This window comes from Haliaeetus albicilla, chromosome 3 (assembly GCF_947461875.1).
Source record: "Haliaeetus albicilla chromosome 3, bHalAlb1.1, whole genome shotgun sequence".
NCBI lineage: Eukaryota > Metazoa > Chordata > Aves > Accipitriformes > Accipitridae > Haliaeetus > Haliaeetus albicilla.
Genome location: NC_091485.1, coordinates 61743339 through 61765818, shown reverse-complemented (window position 1 = coordinate 61765818; position 22480 = coordinate 61743339). Strand labels below are relative to the sequence as shown.

The 22480-nt window shown below is 38.0% G+C and overlaps 1 protein-coding gene across 2 annotated transcripts in view; it reads left to right on the top strand.

Annotated features, from left to right (window-relative positions):
- The window catches only part of EIF3H (eukaryotic translation initiation factor 3 subunit H), a 532299-nt gene that overhangs the window by 58730 nt on the left and 451089 nt on the right, over positions 1-22480 (top strand). For both annotated transcript variants that reach the window (XM_069779941.1, XM_069779940.1), the window contains exons 3-5: positions 12113-12280; positions 13790-13889; positions 15328-15477. In XM_069779941.1, coding sequence (XP_069636042.1) covers positions 12113-12280; positions 13790-13889; positions 15328-15477 — 418 coding nt within the window. The remainder of the gene's footprint in view (positions 1-12112; positions 12281-13789; positions 13890-15327; positions 15478-22480) is intronic.

The window sequence follows — 22480 nt, the reverse complement described above, 5'->3', positions numbered from 1 at the left end:
GTTTGCTGCTGAGAAGTTGCCTTTCCTTTACTTATCATTGAATTTCCTTTACAACACCCTTTATCCATGTATATAAAGTTATGGCCATGTATGTTAACATTTACCATTGTACCCACCTTCATTCTTGGTTAAATGCATATTTAAATATGAGGGTGGGGGTCTTTGTGTATATTCTCGCTCTTGCTCTGTCTCCCCACCCCCCCAGTATATGTGTATTTATATGTACATATACATACGCGCATAAGTGAAAACAAGGACGCAGTAAGTGATGATGAGAAATCTGATTTCCTTGGAAAAAAAATGGGACCTGTAATAGCTAACTATCCAGGTTGTCCAAGACAAGGTTGGAGGTCTGATGTAGAAACAGTTTTGAGATTTGGAGAATGTTAATGCATCGACACAGTTGGGCTGGATCTGTCTTGGCTAGCTGAAATGTCCTTTTGTTGTCCCGGGTTTTATGTTCTTCACATCTGTGTGGAAAGCCTCTGAAGACTAAACAATGCTTGTTTAAGTACTTCAGTAGATTCTTCTGTGTTAAAACAAGGACTGGCATTCTTCCTCCCTCCCCAAGTGTGGTGTGCTAAATTGTATTTTATTTCCCCAAATCAAGGAGTGAGAGTTCTGGTAGAAAGGTAGTGGGAACTGAAAAAAACCTACTTTTCATGTTTCTTGTGTCAAAATGGTCTAGTTGCTGCCAGTTAGCCTTTCAAAACTCTACCTGCTGGCTTTCCATGGCACCTGTATTGTAAGTAGCTGACCCTGTGTTAAAACATCATATTGGAGTTATTTAGAAATCTATACTGTTATGCCTGAAATGGTACGCTTTTAAAACGTGAAGTACCTTAATACTGTTTCACTAATTAAATGTTGCACATGCTGCTTAGTTGATAGCTGTTGTGGCAGCAGTCATGTAAGGAAACAGTACAACGATGTAGCAGTGATGTTCTTGAACATCTCTGTTGGAATTGGCATAAAAACAAGGTTTTGCCTAACGAAGCATAACATACTTCCTCAATTGGTTAGATCCAAAATTCTTAACACATTGTTTTTCTTCTATGATTGTGTGCTCTATGTCCTTAGCTGTATGGGATGAGATGTGTTTGAAAATTTGGATGCCATCAGTTCTGGATGATGATTTTCTGGTCAATGTCATGTGTCTCATCACTGTAAGCTCTTGCTGCCTGCTAGCATCCACGGCCACTAAATAACTTTTGCATCTCCAATACCCTGCTAATGCTATTGCCTGACATGTTGACATTTACGTAATATTATTTGGCTTCAGGAGTCAAAGGAGGCTGGTTCTCACATGCAGGAAGGGACTGCCTCTATCAGAATTTGATTTAACCTGCTGTTCCTTGGTGCAGCCAGCGGCTTCCAAAATGATTGTGCCAAGGCCATTGGCAGGGAGGACTTAATAAAAAGGAATAGGTTTTCATGAGATGGGAAAACGTCTTGTCATCTAATTACAATAATTTAGGAGTCTTTTTGGCAAATTCATTCACAAGGTTTGAACCACTGGTCCTACTCTTCCTCCAAAATTGAATATTTTTCTTCAAGCTCCCTAGAAAATGTTAATCAGCACCTTCTACTCTTGAGCCCACCTACAATCAGTTTCCTTCATATTGTTTTACAAAGTCTAAACTATACCAAGAAAGAATTGAGAACAGCTCTTGGTAACCAGCATGCTACAATAAAATACTAGTGTAACATGCATCCCTTATGAATATTTTAATACATTAAAAAAAGAGTTATTTTAGATACGCAGTTCTGGCTCTCATTAGGCATCAGCTAAGTATGGATCCACAGCCTCCACATGTGCAACACAAGCGTTTCCCTTCATCTGTAGAAATGTTTAGGTAGAGGGGTTTAGTTATCCTTTCAAGAAACCTGCATGTTAAGAATTTTTTGCATTAGCACTAGGACAGAAAAGGTGATTTTTCCCTCTCTTTTAAGGAGCTGCCCAGTGATAATAAGTGATGTTGAATATGTTTGTCTCCTGTGTAGTAGTTGGATCTGTAGCTCAAGAACTAACAAGTAGGGAATCCGTCACTCTCAGATCTTTCTGTCTGCAAACTAAAGAAGGGGAAAGATTTTTATTGTTGCAGGGGTTGCAAGCAGGAGGACTTGATTAATTTTATCTGAAATGTCAATGCTTGGCAAAGCAAATGGCTGACCCTGGATCTTGTAGTGGAGAGATGTTTTCTTATCTACCTACTGGGTAGGACTTTGCCTGGATTCTGACTTACTCGTACCTTGTGTGAATTAAAGTTACGTTGCTTGTGGCTTGAGGACTTGGCTGACGGCGATGAGGAGTGCACGCAGATGGTAGTACAGCAGAGATCCAAATGAAGCTACCCTTGGTTGGGGCTTTCATATGGTTTAATCATTGCTCTCTAAGCTAGTCGGATGGGCTGTCTCGGTCATTCTTTGTGTCGTGGACAGTTAAATGGCTACCTGCTCAATGGGATGTGTTACAGAGAGGTGTCAGATGGTGTTCTAAGAGCATTGTAAGAGGTGTACTGAAATGTCCTTGTGACATTGTATTCATCCAGGTATTACACAAAGCTCCTAGTTATTGCTTTAATAAGGGGTGAGAGTTACGTGCTATTCTTACTGAAAAGAAAGAAGTTAATACAGCATTTTACTGCTGTTTGATCAGTGAGTAACAGCACCTGGGCTAGATAAAACTGGTAGACTTTGTAAAACTGATGTGAATTTCGGGATTCGTGTGGGGTCCTCATTTCTTCCTTAAAGGAACAGTAGATGTTAACTGCTTCAAGCCTTCCTGGCACATGGGGAGACTTTGCTCTGCACAGATAGGCCCCTGATGGAAGAAGCTGTAAGCCTGAAGCTGAAGACATGCTTGTCTTTTTTTTCTAAGTGTGCTTAACACATGTGAAAGCTAGATACTTGTGTAATTTTGATTCAAAAGATATGTTTATGGAGGTAGCTACCATGTTGGTCTTCTGTTTTGCCCCAAATTAGAACTTTTCTTGACTGATTCTCCCTCCCAAATGTTTAACAGTGTTATCCCTATGTGATGGGCTGATGGAGGTCACAGAAAACAAATAGCTTGTGTAACTATCAGCTGAAGAAACAGCCTGTAGCAATGATTTTTCTTTTAATGAATCCTGATTTACTATAATGACAATTCAGGAAAATTGTTGTATGGGGGCTATGTCTGCTTCAGTGTTCGGACTAGTTTTTGTGAGTTTGAAACTTAAGAACAGGGTGAGAGATTCTTCAAAACAAATGTGTGGATGTTTAATGCCAAGGCATCAGAGAAAAACACCTGCTTTGTTGTATCTGGTAAGACAAGATGGGTGTTTTGGCTTTAAGTAAGCTGTTGAAGATCCTGTTTCCTGTGCCCTCTGAATTTTTGCAATGCAAACGCCAAGAGCGGTACAAAATACCCAAGCTTTGAAGCTTTACAAAAAAGAAAAATCTTTTTCTGCTTTTCAAGGCGAGGTGGGAGATTTAAAAGCCCCCAGACCCCTTATGTGAAGTTATTATTGTTTTTTTTCACTTACTGACAAGTTATTAACAAGATGAGACTGACTTTCTTGTGATGCATACTGTATGACATTACTGATTTTCAAAGTGCAGTGATTGGTAAGTTGTTTCCATTTCAATGTCTGTCCCCATTCTGCTTTCAAATTGTTGAATATGAAAATCTGTGTTAAATTAACAAAGTAAAAATGACCATGTAATTCATTAATCTTTAAACATTTCCAATTTTTTTCCAGATAATTTAATAACCTCTCTTAGCATTTATGCAATATAAAATTTCATAAAAATACATTAATCTGTTTGACATTTATGTAGAAAAGGAATTAGATTTTCACCACACATTTTTGTGTTATTGTGTACTTAATTGTTCTGTAGCTTGTAGCACTAAGGTAGATACATTGATAATATTTTGTAAAGAAACAGCTTTTACCTGTTAATGTAGCCTCACTAGAGTAAACAAGAAAAAAATCAATGGCCAGTAAAGAAACTTAAGGAGATCTTACTAAACTTTTAAAAATTTATTTTGTTTTTTTTTTTAAAGGACGTGCCTAGTCAGATATGAGGTTACTTTAACATACGGTTGGTTTTTGACCATGCTGATTCCTTTTCATGCCTTTAATCCTACTTTGTATTTAGCAGCTAGAATGGTACACACTGGACAAAAATTGTATAAGTAAAGGCTTCAACTTTTGATGCTTTCTTTAGGTATTTGATGTTTATTAGGAAGCGAGATAGCATCTCATCCTTTTACAAAGGAAGCAAGAATTAAGTTGCCCAGATGGCATTTTTAGTAGTATAATTTACTGCTGTCATGGCAATGTAGGATGACTGAAACTTTTTTCTTGATAAAGATTTTAATCTTGTATCACATCCATCTTCAGTCAATGTAAAAATAGTAGTGTAGTAAACCAAATGGATGCTTACATATGGATGATGTTTACCTGCTGTATAGGAGGAGATTGAGGATTAAGTGGTGAGTGTTTGTAAGATCCTGTGAAGGTGGAGCTTTCTACATAAATGCCAAGAAAACTACTCCACATGTATGGCAGAAGACCTTCAAAATATGTTGCCTTTTCTTCTGACAGTTGCTTCTTAAAAATCATCGTCAACAAAATAGTGAAATTATATTGCTTGATTTCAACTTTAATTTCAAGATGCTAGTTTAAAATGGATTTCTGAATTAAAAAATGCTTTTAGAAGACGCAAGTGTTTTAATATTTCTGGAAGATAGTATTATAATGCTTTTATCCTTTGGAATAATGTTGCTGTTGCATACCTTAGAAGACAATTTTGCAAGTCATCTTGATAATCCTGCCCATCTTTAGACTATTCTTGAGGCTTGGGTGTGTTTGTTTAAAAACAGCACAAGTTTCCATTATCTTGAGTTGTGTAGAGAATTCTGTGGTCAGTGAGACTTACTTAGTTTGTCCAAAGGCGTGTTTGCTCGTGTGTTAATAAGACGGTACGATAACTTGATTGGTTTGATTGCCTCTGAATTCAGCGGTGATGTGCTTAGACCAGAGCCCCGAGCTGGCTGTCAGAAAACACTGGGTGAGTGCCAGCACATGTGCAGGAGGTGCCGTGCTTCCATTTACTGCTTTCCTGTTGTCCCGTCACGCACATCCCCGTGCTCCCCATTCCCCTGTTTCACTCCTTTTCTCGGAAAACTTGTCCTCGTCCTCCTTTATTCCCGCCAGTGACAGAGCTACCCTTCCCTACCTTGCCCTGCTTTGGTAGGAGGTATGTCCTTGTGCTGGCGCGTGTCTTGGAGCCGCCTCTGTAAAGCAGCCAAGGTAGCGATGGGCAGTGACTGCCTGCATTGGCGTGGTGTCCCACGCTGCGGGACAGTTACCTCTGCCCGCACTGCCAAGCCTCTGGTCATCAATTCTGGTGGAGACTATGCTTGGGCAACTGCTGTCTAAACTGGCAATAACAGTCTGGAGATACATGCTTACATCTTGGGTGAGCACCTCCAGACAGAAGCCCTCCAAACATGTTGTTTTATTTTTATTATGTTCCTGTTACTTTTCACTGTTCACCTACTGATTGTGATACCTCCTTTGGGTGTCCCATACTTTTTCTGTAGAGCACAATTAATATCACACAGTGCTGTAGTAAAACTAACCTTGAATTGTGATCAAGGTTAAAAATGAATGAGTTCACTGAGCATACACAATGAATAGCCACTTTAGAGTTTCCCCCCTTCTGTTTCTCCCCTTCTTTCTCATAAAATGAAAGGTCTTTTTGCTTTAGAAAGCATTAAGACACTAGAAAAGCCTCAGTTGCTGCAATGAGCATCTACTCGCGAAAGATGGTTGGGCTTGCTCTTATTAGAGCAGTAGCATCGTGGCATAGATGGAGGTGATTGCTACAGATTTGTTTTCAATTTATCCTATAGTCTATAAAGAAAATGCAGATTTGTAAAGCGTGCTTTTCGGAGGGTTTGCAGTTTTGCTAACTTATTAAAATATAACAAAGAAAAATTTAATCCACTTTGCACAAATATGTTCTGCCCTTTTTTTTCATCCTTGAATTTAGCAATTAAAATGTGGAGTTGAATTAAGTCTTTTGACTCACTTTTGTTTTTGTGGTCTTATGATTGACTACGACTCTTGGACTTTTGCCTATTTTCAGGTGATTTTTTTTTTTTCCCATCCAGCTACTTCCAGGCCCTGGTCTGCTTAGCTTCCAAGTTTAGAGGAGATCAGGTGCTTTCAGCCTGGTATAGCAAAAGTGCATAAAATAGAGTACTGTTTTGTAACCCTGACTTGATATTTCAGAGGAGGAAATGAATATTACTGAGGAAGGCAATATTTACTTTTAATTTTTTTTCTCCCTGAATGGGAGAATTGTTGAGTTACTGAGCTTGTGCATTTGTCTTGGGAGAAGCGTGGGGGGGTTGGATATAGATAAAAATCTGCAAATATGTGGTGCATGCATATGTGTTGCACACTTAAGCTTAAGAAATATATTTCAGCAGTATCTAAAGGCTTTTTTAGATAAAACATCGCCTTTGCTGGAATTAACTGTGAATTCTTGTTTCTCTCTGCTCATCATTTTTATTTGCATTTTTTAACCGGAATAAGTTGGTTGTGGTACTAATTATATTTGTATCTTCTCAACTGGAATTGTTATCAATAGATGCAGTCATTGTGATTCATAGTTTTTTAGACAAATAATTGAGATTGTGTGTGTGGAGGGAAACAAATTAATCTGTTGTCTCCATAATTCTCTGTGCTTAATTAAATTAAATAAATCAATTTTCCTTCTTTTCAAATGCATACGCTGGTTCCTTGAACTAGCATCTGCTAACTTGTTTTAGTCATTGAAGATACTGTCTGAAGCATACATGTGGTTTGGCAAAGCTTGATATGTATAGAAAAAACGGAATTTTTTTGTGCTGCTAAAAAGTACCATGTAGTGTATAGCACTTGTTCAGTACGCATGCTACCACATGGTAGCACTTCAAAAGAGACAAATTATTGCCTTAAAAATACTATCCACATTAGTAGTGGTGCTATAAAAGGAATATTTTTTTAGCTGTTTTTCAATATCGTTTGACCAGAATAACCGAAATTTGCCATGTTCATGTTGCCAGTTAAATTCAGAGAAGTGTTAGCGCAGAGACTGGATGCTGTTTCTTCTGATGGACTTTTGTGTCGCTTGGAAAGCATGCCCAGTCTTGAGTAAATTTTAGTTAGTGACAACCCTAAGTTTTAGTTCATCTGTCTTCTGGATGCCCAGGATTTCTGCGAGGAAACAATATACATCCTCAGATACTCCAGAGAATCTTTTTGAGGAGGCTGTTGTGGGTGACGGAGCAGTAAAGGTCTACCTTGTTTAAGGACAAATTTGTGAAACGTGAGTCAAGACAAACACTTAATCGTGAAATCCAGACTGAAGGCTATGCAGATGTTAGTGGTTCATAGCATAGAGTTGGATGTTACCTCCCTTGGTAGTGCTGCCTGTGTCCAGCGTACACTGCAGTGAGCTGGGTGAGCAACAACATAAAACCAGTCTGCAGCATGTGATACTGGGTACGAAGTTCTTCTGGTTTGGAGGGGCTTGGCTTTTTAGGAGACGTGTTGGTTGCTGCTCTTAAAACCATATTTCTTAAGCCATATCAACTTAAAATATGTTTTGGAAATTGAGGCCTTGAGCATCTGAGGTGTTATCAAATGTATTGCCTCCAGGCCATCTTTGATCAAGGTTTCACATGTCATAATATTTACCAGCAGTCTGAATATGGCCAGGCTGAAATGCATCTCATCTGATGGTAACGATAGCTGTTTAAGGACTACATTTTGGCAATGCGCACATCGGTATGTGACCTCTTGAGAGCTGGATTTTAATGAATTGTTTATGAAGAAATGAAAATAATACAGTTTTAGTGATAAATAAACTTGCGTCATGTATCAGGTTGCTACAAGAACACTTGTTTTGGAATTGTTTTAGAAATAAGCTGTTACTTCAAGAAGGATGTGAATTTGCCAGTTGTTTGTAAACTCTGTAGTGTGTTAGATTTTTTGAATTTTAAAATTATTCACATGGACTTTTTTTTTTCCAGTGCATTAGTTGATTTGTCCTATTCTGAAATCAGATTTTCAAACAGTGAAGTTATTGACTTGAGGATATTTTAAGGTATTTAGAGAACATGTCTGAGTTGTCCCAGTGTTGAATGGGTCATCACATTAGTGTTCAGTTCCTGGCCTTGTCTCTGATTTGTTATGTAATTTGGGTATGTTATTTTCTTATTGGTAGGTTACAGGATATACCTCCTATATGTTGAAGTCCAGATAAAGTTTCTAATGTTGCCAGTACTTTTTAGAAAAGGAAAAAGTGTTTAAATTATTTTAGTATTTTCTTTAATCTTTTACAACTAGGTTGTTAAAACTTAGCTGAATTCAGGGGAAAAAAATACCCACCAAACTACTTTAGTAGGGTTTACTGTTTTCAATCAAGGGATTTTGTTAATACAAATCCACACAAGTCAGTCATGTTCAAGCAAAACACCCATACTGTATAGTTTTGTACTTTTTCTGCTTTAGACAAATTATAGTAACACTTTCTAGCTGCATTAATCCCCACCCATTTGTTTGCAAACTAACAGAAAAATTGCCCTTTTAGAGGAAGGAGGGTTTTTTTAAATCTTCTGTTCTAAAGAAGTCCACCCCAGAGAGGTGCTCAGGAGATTCATGATGGCCCAGGAGACAGAGGCTGTGCGTTCTCAATGCAAAGCAGCACACTGAGAAATGCAAGCATGACTGTTAGCTTACCTCATCATAAGGACACTCCTTAACAAATAATTTCCTTAAAAACATAGGTACAGCGTTTAAATGCGAGGAGTGGGGGCAAGCACCCTGGTCTGGCTGTTCCCCTGCTCTTTTCCTTGCTCACCTCAGTTCTGGGCCCCCTCAGACTTAGTGGCATTTTTTAGTGGCACCTTTGTAGCGTGGCTTGGGAAGGACTGTGACTTGAAACAGTGAACTCCTTGTTAGAAGTAGTCCATGACTGTCCCAGGTCCTAGCAGACCGAGGACTGGGTAGGAGGGAGCTCTTGCCTAGTCTGTGCTGAACTTCTAGGTAAAAAGATGATGTTTTGTAGATTGGGCAAAAGATGTAAAGAAACAGTGGTAATGGTATCAACAAAAGCATCTTGGGGGCTGTTATCCATTTATGCAAGTTGGCAGCTTGTTGAAGCTATCTAGCTACTAATACATGTTATGAAATATATATGTTTGGTTAAAAGAGTTTCCATTTCTCCCTGGTGGGGACTGCATCATGTTTTAATTTCTGCAGTTGTTTTCCCAAGGCAGAGATGTTAGCTATTGATGCTTTATTGGTTCTTTGAGATTTTTCTGCTATTGCCTTCATTATCATCTAACTGCTAACAGTCATGAGAGGAGGAATTGCTGACTTGAAATCTGGATGGTTTTCAGCGAGTCCTTTTTCTTCTAGACGATATCGCTTACACTTCTGTTCAGTTACATATTGCTGGTTATACTGTCTTTAAGAAAAGAAGTTGTCCTGGAACTTGGTTACCAGTTACCTCTCAGATGAATGCTTTTAAGAGGATGATAAACCTTTATTTAGGTTTGTAAAAGATCTGGATGTTTTCTTAGGGTATTCCCTCTCTTTAACATTACACATTTTAAGGGAGAAATTATCTGAGTGGGTCAACCACATGATTTCATAGGAATCTGTATACAAGTATCTTCCCATCATTGCATGACCACCTCTACTTTGACAGCATCCTCAATTACAAGAGAATTGCCACTGCAAGGAGCAGTCTAGCTCAGCTATCTAAAAACCCACAGTTAACTTCATTCTCAAAAAATGTTTTATCTCTTTTAGCTGCTTTTGAAAATCCCTTTCTAGTTTTTCCTTTTCATGACTTCATTTGGCTAGAAAGGTTCTAACCATAATTTCACGTCTTAGCATGTTGTAACACATCATGTCAAAAGCAAGTCTTGCTTGCTTTCCACACAGATATATCTCTGAAAAGATTCTTTTAACCAAAACAGTTTATTCTAGCTACATTTAATAAATGGATCATATGCTTTTTCAATTCAAAATCGTGGCACAGCAGGAGTCTTTTAGTTGGTTCCAGGGGAGATCTGTGTTCTTTATGTTTTAATCATGAAATTTAGAAAGTTAATGTCTTCCCCCCCAAAAAAACCCCAACAAAACCTTTAAGTCTGTGGACTGAGCTTCTTCGACAAGATAGATCTTGGCTTTGCTTTTGTGAGAAACCTTGAGATGCTACCGGCTAAAGCATTGGGGCTGCTGTGTAAGGAGCATGCTTGGAATTGGCCAGTATTTCTGGAATTGTGCAATAAAAGTGGGATTAAAATTTATTTTGATCTGGCAAGGGGGAAGATTTTCAAACTTATTTTGAAATAGTCGTTTGATCAGTTCTACTTAGCTGTCTGTCCTGGAGCGTGTAGTGGCATCTTTAGATTTGTCTTGGTTTAGAGGCAGCCAAGTGGTGCAGGCCTTTTCTTTGCTTGCTCTGTATGATGGGATTTCAGACTGTAGCCTGGGTGGTTTTGCTGTATTAGTTTGGGGTGCTGTATTATCATGGTTTTCTGGCTGAAACACAAATTGCAAGTAATTTATACTAAGATATTATGAAATAGAATGCAAGCACCAACATATGCTGATGGAAAAAGTCTGCAAGGGCTTATATAAGCATACGTAGATTACTTTAAAAATACAGTTAGTAAGATATGTTAGTTTAATGAAAAGGGCCAGCAGACTGCAGCATGAAGTTTGTGCTCTAAGGGTGATAAGTTGGAAAAATATTTGTCCACTCTTGAAAAATGTCTCCTCGTATCTTTAAAGAATATCTTTAAAGAATATTTTTTCTCTTGAAAGGATATGAAGTGGGGTCTGAAAACATAGCACATTCTGTTCTCTAATTAATTTATGTTGCTTTCTTTTATGAGTATCATATTTTCATCTGTGCAAGGGGAAGCCTTGAAAAAAATTAACACAAATAAATACATAGGAGTAGGTTGTTTTTTATCTTTGTAAATTTTGCAGCTACAGACAAAACTTAAGTACTGTGTTGTATTATTGCATTTGATTTTCTATCAGTTGGCTGTGAGCATTGGTTCATCTGATAATCACACTGAAATCTCTGTTTCCTTAAATTTAACCAGCAGGCACAGTGTCTTGTCTGTTTAAAAGATCTGATAAATGATAAGGTGTGTTGATCTGCTCGATGGGATTATGTTAAGCGTTCCTGAATACAATTCTGTTCCATCTGCTTGAACGAGGCATTTAGTAGAAACAGAATTTATTCGTTGGTGCAATGAAACATTACAGCTGTTGGTGTTAAAAAAACCAAAAACCAAAAAAAAGCCAAAAAACCCCCCACAAAAAAACAAAACAACAAAAAAACCCACAAAAAACCAAACCTGAAAAAAAATGCTCTCTACTGTCTAAGGTAACTTACTGTATATAAATATGTGTGTGTATTATGTATAATATATATGTACATATGCATTTATATATATATCTAAAATGAAGAAACAGTGTTGAAAATTTCAGGATAAATGCAATCAAAACTATTTGACAGCTATAGTTGGTCCCCCAAATGCTAATACTGAAAATGTAGTTCTATGTTGCGGAAAAGGCATAAATAGGTTATTTTCTCTTTCATATACTCATTAACTAATTCTCCTTCTGATTCCAAAAGTTATCTAATTCCTGACAGTATTTTAACTTACATCACAATATTTCTTTGTTACTAAATGGTAAGATGTTATTGCTTAATTGAAACGCAGTATCAGAATTCTTTTTTAATGAATGAGCAAGGTAATGCAGACTGTAAATGACATGTAACAGTTTGTGGATCACTTTGGCAATTAATTGCAGCTGGAAAAAGTCTGCTTACTCAGGCTAGTCTTACTCTCATTCTCTGAGGAAGCTCTGGATTTTAATGAAGACAGTCCAGCAGTGAATAAACAAACTTTTATGCAGTTGCAAAAACGAAAATAAAATAAAACACAATTTACTCATTGAAAACCAAGCTCTCTTGAAATAGTACAGATTGTGTAAGTTTACTTTTTAAACGTACTTTTTTTTTTTTAATGTAGTTCAATACCAGATGGAAATGATGCGAAGCCTTCGCCACGTAAACATTGATCATCTTCACGTTGGCTGGTACCAGTCCACATACTATGGCTCTTTTGTCACTCGTGCCCTCCTGGACTCCCAGTTCAGTTACCAGCACGCAATTGAGGAGTCTGTAGTTCTCATTTACGGTTAGTATGAGGTTTCCTTTATTATTCTTTTCCCCTCTTAATATTATTACTACTATTTTTGTATTCTGTCTTTTGCCTGTAAGAGTAGCCTGGCAGGCCTTTTCGAGTAAATACCAACCCTGTGTCTACGGCAGCCTCAGCAGCAGCTAAGTCTAGACAGGGTTTCCTTCTTTCTGTTTATTTTTCTTGCTATCAGAGCCCTGATGTGTACGTTTTGGAATGCTGGAGTAGCTGCTTCATTTTTATTCCTTCATCTCCCCTCCCTCGTCGAAGGGGCTGGTGGAACCCGACCAGATGTCTAACAAACCCCGCTTGCTAGCGTGTCTGGCTCTGTACGTGACTGACCAATCATCGCACGAATTGCCAAGTTTTTTTTATACCTCTGACAGAAGCATACAAAACCTGGACTGTTTCTTAGCACAAAGATTTTTTTCTTTTCTGCCTATTTAATGGTGTTTCCTCAAGCTCTCCAGACCAGATGTTCTGTGCTGTATCAGAACCGTAGGCAATTTAACAGCTTTATAGCCTCCCCCTCCCCAAACACTCACAGTTTGCCATATCTGGCAGACTTGCATATAGTTTCCAGCTGAGAAGTAAATGTAACGTCCTGAGTATCTGTCAGAAAAAATACTAATGAATACGATCAATCTTATGAGCTGCCCCAAAATTGTTTCAGTATGTTAACAATTGGATTACAGTAAAGAACAAGTTGTTAAAGTATACTTATATTGGCTGGAAACATTGCATCATCAGACCTTGATGAATTTTCCACTTGTTTCAGTCTATTTTGGTTTTCATTTTATCACCGATTGCTAAAAGTTTTACTGTGTTAAGTTTCAGACAACATGAATGTTAACACAGCTTTTATTCCCATGTTGGCATGCTTCAGCCATTATCATGCTGCAAGTGTTAAGCTTCTTTGTCCTAGGAATGTAACAGTTTGTTTAGAAAATTTCCCCCTAAATTCAGTGGAGTATGTCAAGGCAAAACTAATCTTTTTATATACCAGTTACATTGTTATACGTGAAGCAGCAGGGCAACTTGATCTGAATTAGCGTATTGCTACTCTAAAATTACAAATTTTTTTTTTGCATAAAATGTAGTTTAATGAATATTTTAATTTACTGCATAATGGCTGGAGGGAAAAATCTTTATTTAAATGAGGTAGCTCTTACCTAAGTTCTGTAGATAGTTCATGTGAAAGAAAGGAAAATGTGAATTAGACCTTTAACGGGGAAATGAAGTTGTGAGTAGAATAGATCTAGATCCCCCCATGTTCTCCAAGTTAAGTTTATTAATTAGCTTCACTGTATATAGTTGGATGTATTTTACATTTCAGTACAATAGGTTTACTTCCACTGTAGTGTCTTTTCTGTTTTGGTTCTCTTAATTTTTTTTTAATAGGACTACTTAGTTATTTTCCGCCTGTTTATGTCATTCAGATATTTAAAAAAAAAAAAAGGCAATCTGGGGTTAGTAATAATACGCTTCCTCCATTTTTAATTATAGATCCCATTAAGACTGCCCAAGGGTCTTTGTCACTAAAGGCATATAGGCTGACTCCCAAACTGATGGAAGTTTGCAAAGAAAAAGACTTCTCTCCAGAAGCGTAAGTAACTTAAAAGAATGTTTTCTCATAGGTTTTGCTGGATTATTTGGGAGGCAGAAGAATACACAGGATGATGAAATACTGTATTTTAAAATCTCATGTAATAGTGTGTGCTGGGGAAACAGGACATATGGGTAGTGATAGATGTGCACTGATACAGCGGGCTGAGAAGGCATGAAAGTCTGTCTTTGGGCATCTAAATGAGGGCTGAAGTGGTGGAGCTTGAACAGATTTTGGAGATGGTCAGCGGGCTGATTGTAAGGACCATGGTGAAGATAGCTGTATCTGGGAGCTGAGTCAAAAATATAAAAAAAAAAAAAATGGAGAAGGGGAAATTGTTGGTCTGTCTTCAAGCTCTTTTTTTTCCAGAAGGAAAGTTGAACAGTTATTCTGGAGTGGCTGTTCTGTGTTTATTCCAAATTAACTCCCCCATGTGGACACAATCTTCTGGAGTAAAGTAGGATAATTACTCTGTTTCAAAAGATTAGCTGCTTGTAATAGATGTAGGCCTTAGCTGTCACCTTTTTGCTCAAATAGTTTGGTGTTCAACGGCAAAAGCACAAGTACTTGTTAAACTTTCTTCATTGAGGAAAAACTGAATCATTTCATTGCTTGCTGTCTAAACATAACATATCCATGATGAAAAAACAAACCTGTGCTTAGTCAAAAAAAAAAAAAAGGGTAGGGGTGGGGGTAGGGAGAGGAGGACAAAAAGCAAAAGTTTTTATTCCAAAATCCAATATGCATACAAAGAAGTTAAGGATGTATTTCCGTAGAAACTTATAGATCATGCCTTTATTTCCAGATGTTATGAAAGGTATTACTGTCTACTTTATTATAAAGCAATAACAATAGTTTCTATATGTGTATTGTAAAATAAAAAAAAAACAAACCAAAACGCTGGAAATTTATATTTTAATATCCACCATAGAATTTAATTATTCAAAACACACGCTATTTTGTCAATCCAATTTTTGGTCAGTAAAAATTTTAAACAATTTCCCCAATAACTGAATAGTTTTCATTGTAGTAGTTATGATTTTAAAGGTATTTCAGTGTCATGTGGTAACTAACTGTTCACTTCTATTTAACAAACCCTGATGGCAGGGAAATCAGTAAAATATTTTGGAAGGGGCAGAGTTAATCCTGTCAGTATAGTCTTTTGCTGGAAGCTTTTTCATGCAAGTAATGTATTAGCAAGCAAAGCGTCTGCTTGACTTCTGAGAGTTTCTCCTAGAGCAGCTTTTCCTAGTCTTTGTAAATGTGAGGTTTTGCCATGCAAATTCTCTCCTAGCAAAACTTGACTCTTGTTTGATTGTGGAACTATGAAAATCAAGAGTTTTTAGAAAATTGCGAACTGTTGTTGGAGCAACAATTCAACAAAAAGAACAAGAGAATATCTGGTTATATTAATAAATATTTTTAAACTTTTTCACAGCTTGAAAAAAGCAAATATTGCTTATGAAAACATGTTTGAAGAAGTGCCTATTGTAATTAAGAATTCATACCTGATCAATGTGATGTTGTGGGAACTGGAAAAGAAATCCGCAGTAGCCGATAGACATGAATTGCTCAGTCTGGCTAGCAGGTAAGTACTTGTTACAGTAATGGATGTATTTTTATTCGCTTTCCCAAACCACAGTTTAACACCTTGGGTGAAATCCCAGTCTCATTATAGTCCATGGAAGCTTTGCCTTGAGTTTTGATGGGGTTAAGACTTTACCCTTCATGTTCTTTTGCTGAAGGAAAAGCTGCATGGTAAAACTATAGCATTAGATTCAAGGACTAAATTCAGTCCATAATCTGCATATACCTGTACTGCTTGAAGTGTATAATCTTTTCAGTAGTGTATATTTCTTCAAGAAAATACTGGCATTCAGAAAATTCAGGCAAATAGATCTGGAAATAATAAATGGTTTTGTTAAATATTCCTTAAGTAATTCTATAAATTATTTTAATAAAAAATAAATGGCATTTGTTCTACTTTGGTAGCAGGATGCATTTGAAAATAAAATAAAATTATAAAGCCTCTATCTGAGAAACTGGCAAAAATGCTCAGACTGATTGTCATGACAGCCAACATTCACGTCAGAAATTGTTTAAGAGTTTCTAGAATGATCTTCTCATAACTTTATCTAAGAATAACTTTTTGTTCTTGTAGCACTTTGGCCTGAAAATACGTTTATGTTATCAAAGTAGGCATGACCTCTAGCAGTATGATCAGAAATTTGGTGGTGCTTAAATCTTACACAACACAGTAGAGTTAATTGGATTATTACTGGGCTGACCAAAATAACCAGATACACAAAATGATGCAGTATCTTGTTGCTTGTGGAAACTGGGTTGTATTCACTAATAGGCTTTTGGGTTGTAACACATTCTTTTTACGTCAAGGTATTGTCTGCCAAGATTCTGATCCCCTCTGACTCTGGCAACCGAGTTAGCTGAATACTAGTGGCCTCATTTCTTTTCCCGTTTTCCTGCTTCCTCACCCCACCCCGCCATGGTGTAAGGCTATTGTTAATGGATCCATATTGCTAGCGGTCCATATGTTGCCTGACTTAGCAGAAATTTTCCACTCTGTTTTCTTTACTTGAGCTTATGTGGTGGTATTGAAGGATCTGATAACTGTTAGAGAAATCGGTCAAGAGAGAACAGGTATAGGGTTGAACTGGGCCAGGGAATTTACAGATGACACAAGAGATACTTAGTCAATAATTTTGTCCTGTAAAGTTGTGACTTTGCACCTTGGAATTAATGAAGTGAAGAATTTTTGCCGAGATGTTCAGTCTGCTTGACTTTGCAGGCTTTCTGTCAGGCTCTTTCCTTGGTCAAAGATCACAAAGCTTTTACCGTCTGAGGAGAGGGTGGGCACTGGATGTAGGTGGTGACAGATTCCTCATGAGCTCTACCACTTTACTATGAAAAGGAGGACTGTACTGAAGATACAGCAGGTTTCCAGATGACCTGATAGCATTGTCCTTGACTGTTTCTGTGGGTTTGCTCCTGTAAAAAGGGTTGGAATTGCCCAGCACATAGTCACGCGATACAGTTCTGGAAATGGAAATTAATTTGAACAGATCACAAACCACAGTTGGAGTTTTTCATCAGCTTTACGTCTTGCGTAGTAACTGTTACATACCACTGCCCTGACTCAAGATAAAAGATAGGAACTGTACAAATTAATTTCCTTTCTGGAATGACGGTGTTAGTAGCCTGGTTCAAGGTAGGCTTTTGTGTTGGTCCTCATATCAGTAAACGGGATGAGAAGTGAACAAGAACGACACGAGCCCAAAAGAAAAAGGAAACTATCATTTGTGTTTGGGAGTCCTTCACAACACGAAAAAAAAGGGGAAACATTTTCTTGGTGAATCAAAGTTTCTTTTCAATGGGTGTTTTCTTGGAGCAGTGCATTGCTGTTCTTGATGATGACACAGGTGGAACTGGATTCTTGATAATCCTGGTTAAATGTACCTTTTCAATTAAGTGTGTTTCTTTAAACTTACCTGGTTACTATCCTATCTACTCGCAGCAATTTCTTGAGCTTATTGAAGTCCAGAATTTCCCACTAATGGGGAATTAATTCAACAGATTCATCAGTTTTCAGAGGTATTTCTGAACTATGTCTCCTGAACTGACCTTCCTGGCAGCATTCTTCTGGCTCACTTGGTCTATTTGAAGCACTTAAGGTGCTTAGTTTGGTTTGAAGGAGACAAAGTTTTGGAAATTACCCCAATGGGTTTATTTGGAGGTTTTTGTATGTGGTTTGTTTTTGGTTTTTTTTGTTGTTGTTTGGTGGGGTTTTTTTAATTACATTTGGTAGCTGCTTTTAGTTACCAGGCAGGTTACATTCACTGATATCTTACGTTGGTATAACGCAGCAGCTGGCGCATTAAAACATTTTAATGCTTGCTTATTCAAGGTAGGGTGACTTATACTGCCTGCTGAAATATTTAACTAGTTTTTACTTGAATTCAACTATGAAGATTTCTCTGTCAAAAGAATATATTGCCTGAAGTAGGGGAGTTCAAACCCCCACTGTTCCGGAGTTTTATTTTTACTTTGCATTTCCTTATTTTTGTCTTTGAATAGTCGTGGCTAAAACATTTAAGGTATCTACTTTTAATTTTGGTGCATATCCTCCTCACTTAACTTTGCTGTTGTAGAACTAGTTGGCAGTAACTTTAAGGCTACTTTTTTGGGTGGGTGGGGGTGGGCTTTTGGGGGGTTTTTTTGGTCCTCTGGGAGCATCCCTGAACCTTTTTTAATCTTCTGAAGCAATGGTTTTGGCAATGAAATTATTTACCCATAGTTGTTCTCCTCTGGAGAGTTTGTTTCATCAAGACTCTCAACATGTTCAGCCACCCACCTTGTCTGAGTTTGAAGCTGTACCTATTCGAGGTACTTTGCACCTTAATATCTTTCTCCTTTTGAAGTACATTTGTGATAATTGTATAGAGTAGTTTACTTTTGGGGGCATAAATTTGTGTTTCTCTTGTGAAATCTGAATTGACTGGAATATTCTAGGGAGAGAAGTTGAAGGCAGAATAGCACAAGTCTAGCAAGTAATAGCAAGTAAAGGCCTTTTGCTCAAACTGTTATCCTCCTGCTACCCTTAAGGACCAAAATGTCTTGAAGACCTTGGAGTACTGCCAGTCTTTTGATAGAGACTCAAGAAGTAAAATCCTGTCAGATAATGTTCCAGATCTTCAGAGAAATAATTACAACCAACTTTCCCATTCTCATCCATCTCTTCCCTATTCTATTGATGATCTAGTTTAAATTAAAAAAAGCTTTTTTGTGGTCTAGCTTCATAATAGGGTTGTTCTATAATATCTCAATTTGTCTCAAGCAATTTTTCTAATAGTGTGCGTCAGTACAAGCAAACATGTGCTGAACATTTACTGCAGTAACATCTACTTGGCAGATATATTTTTCAAACATCAGATGCAGTATTTTTGCAGAAGTGACATAAGGAGGGTTACTTTGGCTTTTGAAAACAATATTAACCTTTATACACTGTACTGCTTATTCAGAAATCTCAATGTGCTTAACGGATTATTAAGATAATTATGAAAATCTCTAATTTGCAGATGGGGGAAGCTGACACAGAGAGGGTAAATGTGTTGCCCAAAGGCACACATCAAAGTCAGAGTAGAAAAGGGAATGGAGCTGAAGACTCCTGACTTACATATCTCATTCAAACAAAATCCTCTTAAAAAGAGCACAGGTTAAACTTGGGCTGAAATACTGAGATGTAAACAAGTTCTGCTAAGCAGTGGGAACGTTCCTGAGAAATATTTAATCAAAAAGGTGTGCTTTGCCCAGCAGTATATCTCTAATCCACTCAAAGCTGTTCCCACCAGGAGGAGAAATGCTGCACAGGGTGGCACCTTTCCCGAAAAACAGTGACTCTGAGAGGGGCCTCAGTAGAGCTGATGGAAAGTGGAAAAACCAAGCAGCAGATACAGCATTTTCTTATACTTCTCCTGCTGCTCCCTGTTCTCATCTTCATCAGCCAGGGTGCAAGCAAAATAAAAAATAAAATGAAATAAATGAGGGCGTCCATTCATGGAAAATGTAGGCAGGTTTAGGGGACCATCTTTTTTGGACACCTTCAGCTTCAGAATTGTTATACCCCCAAATTAGGTGCCTGGGTACAGCATGGTGATTCAGATCTTGGAGGCTGGGCATCTCTGCTCCCTCCTGGGACAGCGCAGGTAGGTGGGCTTCTCCAAAAGTGCAAGCTGAGGCCCGTGAGCTGTGTGTAGAGACAGTTAAAACTAGTGAGCAGGACACAGGAAGCTAAGAACGATGTGAATTGCTGCCTGTCTTTGAAGCTTTGGTGTCTGAATCGAGGCTGCATTTTGGGTGTTTCAGACCTTCAGCGAGTGTGTGTCTGGAGTCCTTTCCTGATTAAAGATGCTGAAGTAAATGTGGGCTTCATGTGTAGTTCCCCATTATGAATCCTACAGAAGTGGAGCCAGTTTGAGGTTCTAGCCCCAGCTGCTTGCATCATTCTTCCCCACTACCCCCATTTCATCTCTGCACCCCTCCCACCCTCAAAGATTTTTATTCCCTCATCTGTTTCAGAATATGGCTGTACAAATAGCTTTGTGGAATAGTCTGGTGGAAAAAGTCAGGCTCTCACTCTTCCCTTCCAGCCTTTCCCTCAGTCTCCCTAAAAAAAAAAAAAAAACAAAACAAAACAAAACAAAAACCCAACTGAGGGTGTTTTTGCATTTATAGTCGATTATTTCACTGAAAGAGTTTGAAGTGTGCCCACACAAACAGCTGAAACGGTACAGCTGAGAGTGCTCTAATCCCAGGGCAAAGAGGGGGGGGAGAGGCAGGAAGATGCTGATGCTGGAACCTCTTAAACTGGCTTTGCTGGCAACAGCAAGCTGCACCTTTGCTCTCCTTAAAGAGAGGCTCTGGTGGTATGAGCATTCCCTCAGGAAGAGAGAGGCTTGCATTCAGGTCTCTTAGCCAGATCTGTACCCTAACAGGATGCCTTCATGTAGTGAGTGATCCGTGAGTTTAGTTAATGTATAGTTGTTGCTTTCTTTTGTGGATGCTAGACCATAACACTGCCAACATTGCCAAATGCAAGGCTCACCAGTGGGAAGAACAAGACAGAAAAGACCATGAGTGTTATCTGCAGATTAGACTGCTCTGTTCACAGGTTTCTACTTCTCACCCTCAGAATTATTTGACCTTTGTATTTGATAACTGTTAAACAAGGAATTGGAAGTAATCCATGTGTCAAGGACTTGATTTCATATCTGCCCTTTTGGGTGAAGGATTATACCCCATCAAGTATAAGGCTGTTACAGCAAAAATCCACAGCACGAGAAACTGCTTTGCAGGCTATACTTTCTAGTTTGTTTTTTTTTCTAAACAGACTTTGACAGTTTCCCTTTGACAGCTTGCATGTGTTTGTCCATTTTTTGGCATTTTTGATTGTCATCCAAGCTGCACAGATAAGTCTCAAATGATAAGTTTCTGGAAGTTTTACAGGTCACTCACTACAGGTGAGTGATTCTAATAACAATTCTGGTGGAGTGCTCTCACATTAGATTGTTTCTTCATTAGATGTGTAAGAATCCACATGTCATGTTTTTTGGCTGTCTTAACTGCAGGAGAAACTCCGTTCTGTTTTTTCCCCTCTTATTATCTATATATCTCCTCAAAAAAGAACACAGTCCCCATGTGTGGACTTTCTGATGCTTAGTATGATAGCAGTTCTGCAGCTGATATTTTTCTCCCATGCAGATTCACTGATACCTGAGGTGTGGTGGTCTCCTGGTGCCATCTTAAGGTGGAGCTATGTCTTTTTAGTTCAGTTCGAGAGTGTGCTCAGATCATTACCACTGGGTGATCTCAGACCTGACTTGTTTCAGATGAAACTAAACTGAAAATAGGCTTTAGGAGGATACCTACTGTGCTTCAGCCACTAATGGGCTTTCAGATCACTGGACCATGTCAGAACTAGTGATAAGAAACCCCCCTGAAACACATGTAGGGTGGACATTAGTTTCTCAGCACCAGTTGTTTTTCTTTATAGATCTCTTCCTGTTGGTCTACACTACTCACTAATCTAAATGTAAACTCAATTTAATTGACTCTTTCACTGAATCAGCTGACATTGAAAATGTAGTTTCTTTATTACTGATGCCCTCAGAGCAAGTGCAAGTGTTGAGCTCCATGTTGTCTACATTTGACTATCACAGAGCCTTGTAGGAAAGTGAGTCTTGATGGGGATGTGAGCAGCATTTACTGGCACCTCTCCCCTTCCCCTTTTTTTTAATAATTTTTTTATTTTTAATTTTTTTAGTTGCATTGGCACATAGGGGACATTTAGGTACCTAGCAGTTTGATCTTTGAAATCTACTGTAGGGGAGTGCACAAGGTAAGGAGGTGCCTAAAAGAGCCTTTGCGGTAAGTAACTATGATGAGTCTTATGGGCTGGAGCAATGTGGTTTAACTTCCTAAATCTCACCAGAATAAACTTCAGCTGAATAAAACTTGCTTAAACATTGTATATATACATTTTTACAAATTACTTCCCATTGGTCTTTCTGGTTTTTTTTAAGAGAAGGAGCAAAAAAGGGTATCAACCACATGAGAACTGAGGAAAAAGCTGGTCCTGTATTTGCAGCATACTTATCACTTCATGTCTCAGTTCACATCTGTTTAAGTTATCTGTTTTTAGCTTTTTGTTTCCCTGGCAATGAGAGCAAACACTATATTACTGCAACTTCTAACAATAACTCTCTGTTTCTGTATTCTGCTCTACTAAGCTGGTCCCAAAGAGATTCACATAAAATCATTCTTTGTAACCAGCTATATTTCATATGGACACTATCTGTAAAATAATTATGTATTCCTGATGTCCACATACCTTACAAGGCTATTAGTGTGTACCTACATAGGCATTTCTGATAATATCCAGTTCTAACACTAACTCTGTATAATATAAACTCTATAAAAAACTGAAAATATGCACACCCCTAGTCATGGCAATATTCCACAGTTCTAAAAATCATGTGCTTGAAATGTTCAACCAAAAAAACCCCAAGAAGTTTAAA